At 42.6% G+C, this 11,120-nt stretch overlaps 1 protein-coding gene across 1 annotated transcript in view; it reads right to left on the minus strand.

Moving 5' to 3' along the window:
- The window catches only part of fat2 (FAT atypical cadherin 2), a 41,751-nt gene extending 38,293 nt beyond the window's left edge, over nt 1-3,458 (minus strand). The window contains exon 1 of the mRNA XM_072663719.1: nt 188-3,458. Within this exon, the coding sequence (XP_072519820.1) occupies nt 188-3,458 (3,271 nt within the window). The remainder of the gene's footprint in view (nt 1-187) is intronic.
- Nucleotides 3,459-11,120: the final 7,662 nt, after the last annotated feature.

An 11,120-nucleotide genomic window follows, 5' to 3' on the forward strand; every position in this document is an offset into this window, starting at 1 on the left:
AGTGTATGACTACTCATAGAACCCTTTGAATGCTTAAATAGTTCTTTGTCTGGTTAAATTGTTCTTTACATTCAAAAACTGTTCTATATTCTGTCTCTCTTTAAAAATTGTAGGTGTAGCGTAGTGGATAACAACATCTTCCCCGTGGAAGACTAGGCTTTGATTTCCCAGACGATATTCAGCTTACCTGTTTCTTCATCAATAACAAAGACTCCAAGTCCTGTCCCATCGTGAATGTGGTATCTGACAACTCCATCTCGCCCCAAATCCTTATCTACTGCGGTCAGCGTCAGGACAGAAGTGCCTATTTTGGCATCCTCCATAACTGGAGCACTTTGTACAAATGTTCTGAAAGCTGGCTTATTCAAATTTTCATTGACATCCAACACTTCCACCTCTACGAAACAAGAAGATGATAAGGACCTGGGGTGTCCGTGGTCCACAGCACGAACGGTCAGGTTATAAAACGGCTTTCTTTCAAAGTCCAGTTCCTGCGCAAGAGTGAGTAACCCTGTGGCTGTGTCCAGGAAAAAGGTGTCTGACTCACTGTTCTTCAGATTATAGCTTATGAGGCCTCCACTTCCTAAATCTAAGTCATAGCTTTCAACCCACAACAGCACTGTGCCTTGAGGGGCATCTTCAGGGACCTTAATCCTGTAGATTTTGGGGACAAATTTAGGAGGATTATCATTGATATCTTCTAAGACCACCACTAGCTCTGCCATCGAGATAAGCTGAGGGTCTTCTTTCGCTTGATCCCTGGCCTCAATCTTTAAGTCATATCTGGGAAAGGTCTCTCTGTCCAAATGCCCTATCACCCTCACATCCCCAGAGGTTTCATCCACGTTGAAAAAGTCAGCGAACGTTAACAAAGAAAATTTGATGTCTCCGTTGTCGTCAAGGTCGAGATCCACTGCGTGAACTTTGAAGATGCTTGTGTCAGCCTCTGTGTTTTCAGGTATGTTGAGAACATATCTGGGTTGAGTAAATACTGGAGGATTGTCATTTACATCCAGGATATTGACAGCAAGAAGTTTCCACGCGGATATCTGTGGAGTGCCCAAGTCGTATACGGTTATGTTCAGGATGTAGAATTCTTTTGTTTCTCTGTCCAATGTGCAGATAATCTTTAGTTCTCCTGTGTTCATATCAACTGAGAAACATCCATCCTCATTCCCGCTTGAAAGTGCATAAACAAGCTTGCCATTAAAGCCACTGTCATTATCAGTGGCCCTAAATTGTAGCATAGACGTGTTCAAAGCAAAGTCTTCCCTGACATCAATGGAGCTCGGTATGCCAAGAGCAAACTTTGGAGAGTGACGATTGATTATATGGACATCAGAGAAGGACTCTTCCTCTTGGGCAGAGAGCACAGGCTTGATTGATTCAATAAGCTTCTCAGTCAGCTGCCGGAACACTCCGGTTTCTTGGCAGTGTGTGGTGGCTTCCTTGCCGTCGCCTGTGACATACACAGTGACAGTAGTGGGATCAGCACTATATTTGCCATCTGTTGCTGTTATTTTTAGGGTAAACAAAGGACTTTCTGTCTCTACGAAGTCTTTGGGGATGGGCCGAGCTAGTGTGAGAATTCCAGAGACAGGGTCAATGGCAAATAGGTTTTCCTCGTTTCCCGACTCGATTCCATAACGGATTTGCTCCAGCTCATCCAAATCAACTGCAGACATCTCTGCAATGCTCCTTTTTGCTGTGAAGTTTCGAGGTATGGTGGCATTGCATGCCACCCTCTCAAAAAGTGGAACGTTGTCGTTGACATTGGTCATGGTAATGGTCACAGCACATTCACTCACATGGCTGAAAGGGCTGCCGCTATCGGAAGCCCAGATCCTAAGATGGTACCACCTCTTCATTAGCTCATAATCAAACTCTTCTGAGGTAGAAATGACTCCAGTCAGTGGATCTATGACAAAGGGCATTGCGGCTGTGTTTGCAATGGCATAGGTCACAAAGCCGTTGTCGTCCCTGTCCACATCAATAGCAGAGACCGATAGGATGCTAGTTCCTATGGGAACATTTTCTGGAAGAGTGGCCTGGTACGAGGAGGAAATAAATCTAGGAGCATTGTCGTTCTCGTCAGTTATGTCTACTACAACACGAGCTTCAGCTTCGCCATGATTTACCAGGACATCAAACTCATAATGAGATTTCTTTTCAAAGTCAAGAGACTCCGAAGTGACAATAATGCCTGTTTTTGTGTTCAATTTGAATTTATGGCTATCTGAGCTGTCTTTAATGTGGTAGGTGACATTTGATGAGCTAGGATGTACAGATACTTTCAGTACATGGGTTTTTGGAGGAGAATATTCGCTAAGGGTGACGTGATATATTTTCTGCTCAAACGTCAATGATGTAAATTGGGGAGCAGGAATATGGATATTCTCAACTGCTGTTAGCAAAGGAGGGTTACTTCTGTCTTTGGCCTGAAGGGAGATATTCAATCCAAATGGGTTTTGTGGCCAGTTAATCCATTTTGTTGAGACCACTTGAAAGTCACTGCCCTGCAAAGCAGATGGAATAATCTCAAACCCCTTTTCTGCATCTCCTGCAACTATACTCAGAGAGACCACTCGTGCCTTTGCCTGAGGCTCTATCTTGACATTCACACTAATTCTGTCGGTGTCTGTTTGAGGAGCCTCTACGGCGATGGGTGCGACGAGAGTCAAAATTTCAGCGACCCTTTCAACATTTACAACGACCGTAGCAACGTTCCCAAACTTCTGAACCCCAGAGATTTTCTTTGTTCTGTCCTCTGCCAAAATGGTGAGGTCGTACCTGTCTTTCTGAGTTGCGTTAAGTCTTTTGACAAGTGTGACGGTGCCCGTGAAAGGATCAACCGCAAATGGATGTGATCTACTGGTGAAGGAGTAATAAAACTCGGCATTGCTGCCAATATCAGCGTCCGTCGCACTCACTCTCACCACACTTGATTTTACTGGAACGTCCTCCCGGATTACCACATTGTAGGAGGCAGGGTAGAAGAGTGGTTTCAGGTCGTTTGTATCAAGCACTTGGATCGATACCTTTGTTCTGGCCTGGTACTCATAGGTGCTCTCCGTAGCTTCGACCGTCAGAGTGTAAGCATCTCGTACCTCTCGGTTGAGCATGACTGGAGAGAGTGAGTTACCGCTGCCGGTTTTTATCCTCAGGAAGCTGAAATCCCCCACGGCTACCTCCTCTGCTTTGAAAAGGCCATCGTCATCGCCAGCGACAACTCTGTACTTGATGTCCCAGAAGGGATCGGAAACTACAATGCCCATTCGAATGGGGCTCTCCACATAGGTCCTGGGGGCAGAGTTTTCATTAATGGTGGCATTATACAAGTGATGGGTGAACCTCAGAGGAGAGCTGTTCTTTTCCAGGCTCCTCTGACATCTGGCTACGTGCAGTAGGACTGCTATGACACAGAGCAGTTTAGCTCTGTCTGTCAAGGCCATTTTCATTGGCTCCACATGGACCCTCAGACCTAAAGAGAGCGAGAAAGAAAGAAGGAAAGAAATAGAGAGGTTTGTGTGTTGAGCATCTGTCTCAGCATGCCTATGTGAGTGGGATCAGCGAGCTGGTCAGATCATGAGTTGGTGATTAATCATTTTCTTATGTAAATATATTGTTGCAATGAGTAGGTAGTGTAGATTAATGCTGTTCACATCATACTAATGCCACACACACATACGCACACACACTCCCAAAACTACACACCCACACAGTCTCTCGTTCCAAGTGAAAGCCCACAGTCAGGTATTTGGCCTCCTGTTCCAACATGCCTTGACAAAAGCAGCATTATATTGTTTGAACTTATGAAGAAACGTTCAGCTCTTTTAGACAGGTGAGACATTCACACACAATAATTCATTCTCCCTTATGAACAAAAATATAGGCCCCTATTGTTTTTGACCCAGGGAAATCATTTAATCCCCCATGCTCATGTTCATGTGTCTCTCACAATTTGTCTTGGACTGGAGCGTCCCTGACAATGATAAAACTATGAGATTTAGAAAGCATTATGCTATTTCAAAGAGAAAAATGTCCATGTTATTCGTTATAGATTAAATCACACTAGATATGTTTTAAACTTCTATATAAAGAGCCATTTTAGGTCGTATGACTACATTAAGTAGAGCTCAGACAAGGTCTGGAAACAAACAAATCGTTTGAAAACGTCCACTGAGAGTCTCCAGGCCTTGTTGTAAGTCTAAACAGCTGGTTGAATTTGTGAAGCCATGATCCCCGCAGGGGGAGCACAAGTTAGAGGGTGGCAGAGCGAGTGAGTAAGCATGTCTGTTAGTAATAGGATGTGTTTTGTGTTCTTGTTCCAAGTCACAGCCCACAGTATCAGCTACCTGTAGCCACATGCTCAGGCCAGCAGCAAAGGCTTTCACACGTTTCAATATGAGGGCCCAAACGTGTAAAGGTGTTGCACTTTGCTGGCCTTGGCCATATAGTATCAGCTCCCTTCTAACCGCGTAACGTTACTCATTTGTATATATAAGACAAATGCCTGGCTCTGAGTCAGCATGCTCTACAGGACGTATGGAGGTCACAAATTTGTAAAAGGTTGTCATGCAATGTAGCTTCTATCATAATGCTATGTAGGGTAAGATTGCACAAAGTCACATTTTAGCATGTGTGTCGGTTGTAATTGTCACTAAAATTAAGCTAGTTACACTAGTTCATTCCAGTTTAAATGTGGAAGTAATGAAATCTGTCAACAAGTTCATTGGTTTACAGTTGTTTTCTTATATCCATGTCCGTGCACAAGCTTGTCAGGGTTGTCAGTGGAATAGTAACTGTTCCTTGCTATAGGTTGCCAAAGTTCCCAGACTGGGCTTCACCAACAGTAGGCCTTGAGAAGGACAAATCATGTGGTTAAGAGTCTCAGCTAAATGCTATAAATGTAACTAATAACTATAAATATCACACTTAGCATGTCATGGTCATGTCATTTGTCATTTGGAAATATTATATAAACATAAAGTCTGTTTTTCCACCCTATGTTTCTGGAAAAAAAATACTAAAAATGTTACTAGGTTTTATGAAAACAAGCTTTATGAAAACAAGCTTTATGAAAATGCTGATATCACAAAGCATGCATGTTTCTGGCTGGATCTCAAATATACCTCCTTACTCCCTATATAATGTACAACATAAGTTATAAAACTAGAGCGTCTACACGCACCTAGCACTAGATTTCAGGTTTCGACTTATGAATAAATATAACTACTGTTCTATTACAAATATAAAATGATCTGTTTAGCTTTGCAATCCATCATTTCATGACTTGCACAGTACACCACATAATTAATTTATTACATTTATTTGGCATTAAACCTGTGTGGGTTTTTTTGTATGTCTCTCTTTATGATGTATTGGCCCATACTGGGCTAGCATGCTCATCATGCAAAAAATGAACCTCTTGCGCAATTCACAAAGGATCAATAGCAGCTTCATTTGCACCTTCATTGTGCCTCCAAGTCCACTGTCTGCCTGTTTAAAGATAATGTTCCATGTAGGCTTGCTTGTGTCCACGCCCAGAGACACAGGGAGACAATTATCTAAATTACGAGTGTCCAGAAGAACAGGCAATTAGGACAAATTCCAGTTTTGTCAGCTCTTGAGGAGTTTGCCATGTCCTCCTTCCTCTCACCGTTAATTTGATCAATATCAGCACAGCTTCACCCAGAGGTCTTTCCTGAGTTCCTACTCTGATGGTCAAATAGCTTAAATTGACCTCATGTGTGGTTTGGAATGAGAGGTTAGAAACATAGGGTCAACTGAGAAGGCTTGTTTAAATTATTGGCAGTGAGGTTATCTCAGCGGACATCTGGATTGTGTACATCAGGTCATCTCAACCTTACGTATAACTCAGACTGCACTGCCAGACAGAACACGGTTCAGGTTATAAAAGTTGAGATAAGTGAAATGCAGCTACTTTCATTGGTTCTGATTTGGTTGTGTTGAGTGTTGTTTCTTAATCTAGTAAATTATGTAATATTCATTTGAACTCCTATAAAATGTTTCATTCATGTGTCAATCCAGAATTAGTATTTAAAGTCGGGTTAGAAATGAAAAATTCACATTTCAGGTGCATTTCATTCAGAATTGCTAGGAAATGTCCCACTTTGTTGCATCAGTGAAGCAAACGACAGAATAAAAATGTTAAAAATGTTCAGAAAACAGTTCACAAATTGAATGAAAAGCTGGTAGTTTCTCATGGCCTAAATTAAATTACTACCTCTTCATATAACTTTAGGCATTATTAATTAGATCCTCTAAAGAAGGAAAATACATATATTCAAAGCATGTGTTGATACTTTCACTGATGCTTTTCAGTCTCTTAAGCGGTAAGTAAAGTGCAAAGGTGTTAGGAAGTAGTTCCACACACCCCTGCTCTCACAGTCAACGTACCTGAGGTCCTCAGACAAACTCCTCATGGAACTTTTCGTTAATTCCTTACAGCGTTGGTAATTTAGTATCCCATCGTTGCATAAGAAGTCGTTCTTCCATAATGCACTCGAAAAAGAAATCAATTACAGTAAAAAAAAAAAAGTCTCATGTATGCACCGCTCAAGCTAACTTGCCTTTACTCAAGAGTGAGTAGTGAGTTGCCGTGCTGGTGAGACACCTTGTTCCCTTAGGACGTTCATCCCCTCCCCAATCTGTTCCTCCCTCCCTCCACCCCCCTTCCCTGTCCAACACCCAACCAGCCGCCCAGGCACATGTCGCTCTCTCTCTCACTCGCTCGCTCACTCACTCACTAGCTCAATCTCTCTCCATTTGGGCTTTGGGCCACGGGTGGATCTGTGGGACTCAAGATCTTTCTGTTCAGAACTGTCCCATCCAGGAAGTAGGAATTAAGCTCTTGGTGCACCTTCTTACTTTTAAAGCAAACCTCAGAGGTTTACTCTTTGGGTTCTAGCTGCGTTTTAGCTTTCCTCAAGGGCAGAAACCTGCTTGATGAAATGTAACAGAAGCTTTCAGGACTTTGGGTGTATAACCAGAAGCTTCCAGAACTATTCATATCAACAGTAACCAGAAGGCTGATGACTGTGTTTGTGTTTTTATTCTGAATAATCAAATGCAGCTGCAGTTCACACAAAGGAACCACAAACACGAAGTTGTTCCAAGCGGTCCTGAAAAGTAATTAGCTTTTTATCCGTTTTTGAGCTTCTGCTTACGCCCTGAAGGAAATTATCTTTTGTCTTACTGTTGTGTACACACAGATCACAGCTCCCATTTGATTAGCTGCTGAGTGAGGTGTGTGAGAAGCTTCTGGAGACAGCTCAGCATACCTTCAGGTTTACCATACATCAAAGTCGCAGTGCTCCAGGGAGAATAACGTGTCGATAAGATCAATTCTACTTTCAGCAACTTTAACCCTAGTCATTTTCATCAAAAAAAAAAACTAAACAAAACAAACAGAAACGTCAAGCCATGCTGCGGGGCGAAGCCCCCTAACCCCTCCCCAGCTCAGATGCTCAGTTGAGATGATGTAATCGGGGTCCATGGATGGTGCCAAGTTCAGCCTTGGAGTGGAAGTGGACGAGCACATGGACCCAGTGAGAAAGGGGGTGGGCATGGCCCACAAATAAGGCTCAACAGACGGTGGGCACTGGGCCACTGGCAGCAGGTGGACTTAGCAAAAGTGCACTTTGAAGACAGAGTGAAAAATGTACAACCCTCAGGGCACAAGAGGAAGATTTAGAAAGAGAGCCACCTGCATCTCGGTTGCTTTTCTCTTTTTTTGTATGTGTGCACTGCTTCTCGCCCAAGTAATGTTTGGAATGGATTAGAGCCTGTTTTCATAGCAACATGTGAAGCGAGTGTCTTAACAGTGCCCTGTTGTCTTCCATCCCTGCTCATAATTGAAACTCTTTAATTATGTGGTTACTTAGTGTAAATCTCAAGCATGGAAGACAAGATAAACCAGGAATCACACCATATATATATAAATCCTCTGATTCCCTGCTCTAAACTCAGCATTTATGCAAGTACACAAGTACACAAGTATACAAGTTAAATATTCAAAAGTATTCAAAGGAATAAAGAGCACTGTTTGAATGCAGGTTATTACTCTCACTCTTGTCCTCTCTCAGACTAGAGTTTGTCCTTGGCACATTTCTTTAAGAATGATCAGCCCTGCTGCACCTTGCAATTCATAATGACCTTATAATGAGTTTAAGAGCATTATCTATGCCATAAGTCACATTGGTCACTTCCACAGGTGGCCTACATTGCTGGGCCAAACGTTTGGGGACATCTTGCCTTCTGTTGAATTTATGAAGTATATTTGCTTTTTATTGCATTGTCGCAATCTGCACCGTGCCTAAGCATGTTTCTCTCCCCCAAAGTCCGGTTCGTTTGACTAGTGTGATTGCTCTGTGTGAACCGTGCCCAGGCCTGCTTGAAGAGGTGGGCTCAGGAACAGTTCAGTTGGACTTCTAGTGTGATTGCTAACCGTGTTCGAGCACGTAACTCTAACATGACGTCAGTGACATTGAAAATCGGGCCTGAGCTAGAGGGGTAAAGGGGCTCCCAGCATTGAGCTGTGGAGCAGTGGAACTGTGTTCTCTGGAATGATGGTTGGTGCTCCTTCCAGTACTTTTGGGATGAGTTGGGGAGTTGGGGATGAGGTAGGGTGGTGATCATCCAACATCCTGACCTTGCTAACGCTCTTGTTGCCAAATGCAGTCAAATCCTCACAGTAATGCTTCAAAATCTAGTAGAACACATTCTCTAGACAGTAGAGTTGGTTTCAGAGGAATTAATGAATGAGCAGATGTCTCAATCCTTTTGTCAATACAGGGTTGCTGCTTGTACTATATATTAAAGACCAGGTATGGGGTTCGGAGTTAGAGAAAAATAATCAAGGTGATGTAATGGATATTTAGTTGACTGTACATTAAATATGCATCAAGAAAGCATCTCTGTGGGCTGTCCAAATAAAGTGCTAACTAAATATTTGTGTCTCTGCTTGAGAGATTGATGATCAAGATTAGAAGGAGCAAGCAGCATGAAGAACACGACTGCAGAAACACTTCAAAGACCTTTAGATTTTTTCTTTTCTTTTTTTAAAGAAGTACACTGATACTGATCTCACAAGGAAAGCTCAGCATGGAGACAGTGTGGTCAGTGCATGGAGAGCGTGCTCGATTAAGGATAGTCATTTCATTCTCTCGCTCTTTCTGTCCAGTTCACAGGCTATCTGCCCCAGGCTTTCAGGTGCCCCTCAATGTGATGAGCGGATTGATTGAGGTGCACAACTGTCTGCACCAAGTAAACAGTGTCCTGCAATCACTGACCACATGGGCTCCCAGGCGAGTCGCTATGCTCTTAGGCTATGTTTACGAGGCAGCAGTGCTGCTGACAGCTGGTTAGGTACTATTATCAGTGTGCTGGAAGGGTCAAGAAAAAACACTTGCAACATTCAGTCCCCCTAGTGCGGCCTTCATTTTCACAGTAGAGGAACTGGAGAATCCATCTGGAATCCGAATTTTAAGTGAATAGTATTGAGCAGCTTTGGCTCGGCTGTGGGAGTAGAGGATGAGAAAAAGCGAAGGATGGAGGGAAAGAGAAAGACGAAGGGAGTGACTCTGTATATCATTCAGGGCATAGAACCCATAGTAAATCCTCTTCTTTAAGGGCTGAAGGAATTAAGAGTGCCAGACTTGCCAAGACATTTAATGTTTGCTTAAGATTTTTTGCTTTCAGTAAATGAATGCAGTTCATAACTTGTCATCAGATAAAATGTAATTACCGTTCATTGTTCAGTGAGATTTCATCCATGACTGTCCTACATATTTTGAGCCTAAACTTGTATTAAACAAAAGCTTAAAGAAACCAGGGGGTAGTATTAAGAGCATAAGAGCATTATAATGTTTTAGTGTTTGCATTTTATACTCATTTGTTGAAGCAGTGGCCACAATAATGTGCAAATCTTCCTAAAATTCCTTAAACTGCTTTTAAAGTAAATGAAGTTGGCTTGGATGTAAAAATTGAAACAATTGTATACTGTCCTTTACAAGCTTCATATTACACTAAAAATAAATAGAAACTAGAAACTATGTTTTTGGTTTAAATCAGTTACACTAAATAGACAAAAGTATTGGGACACTTGCTCATTCATTGTTTCTTCCAAAACCAAGGGTATTAAAATGAGAGTTTGCCTTGCTTTTGAAAAAGTAACTGTATCTACTGTCCAGAGAAGAAGGCTTTCTACTAGATTTTGGAACATAGCCATGAGAATTTGATTGCATTCAGTGACTTATCCCCAACTCCACAACCCATCCCAAAGGTTCTGGATGGGGCATTAACCATCATTCCAGAGAACACAGTTCCTCCACCGCTCCACAGCTCAATGCTGGAGGGCTTTATACCCCTCTAGCCCACACCTGGCATTAGGCATGGTGCCAGTAGGTTCCTGCTTATCTGCTCCAGAGAGTCCTGTTCTATTGACAAGCTGTGTGTGTGCATTTGCACATATGTGTCAGCAATGGGAAAAGAAAAGAGAATATATCAAATGTAATCTAACCCCTTAGCCTTACCAGTAACCAGGAGAAAACAGAAATAAACAAACCATCCCTCCCTATAAGGAAGTGAAAACTGCAGTGTCTAGGCCTCACAGGCTTGATAGAGAACATACAGACTTAGTAACATCAACACTAACATCAACACTGGAGCTTACATAAGAGTTTGTCATTTGTCATTTGTCAATACCCAGGTTTTACACACCCTAATAAAAACCTTAACACCTTGTAACCTCCTCCAAACACAATTAAGACAGCCATCACATCCTTATTGTTACTCTAATGAAGCATGAGCGTTTTTTTAAGGAGCTTGTCACAGCACCGGAAAGCAAGTGAATGAACCCCCCTCTCTCTCCTCCCCCTTTCAGTTGGGCGTTGCCTAGCCAGATACACAGTCTCCTCTGCCCTTCCCCCGTCCTGTACACAAATACAAACACCCCTGTTGCTGATTGGCTAGAGCTGTGTTGTCTGGCTCGACCCGAGCCACTTTGCTTGGTTCCCATTTGCATTGGAGCCAGAGCTGAGGACAGACACTCGACTCATTCCCAGCACACAAAGAGTGTATTTAACTGAAATCATAAA

Source organism: Salminus brasiliensis, chromosome 19 (genome assembly GCF_030463535.1).
Source record: "Salminus brasiliensis chromosome 19, fSalBra1.hap2, whole genome shotgun sequence".
NCBI classification, from domain to species: domain Eukaryota; kingdom Metazoa; phylum Chordata; class Actinopteri; order Characiformes; family Bryconidae; genus Salminus; species Salminus brasiliensis.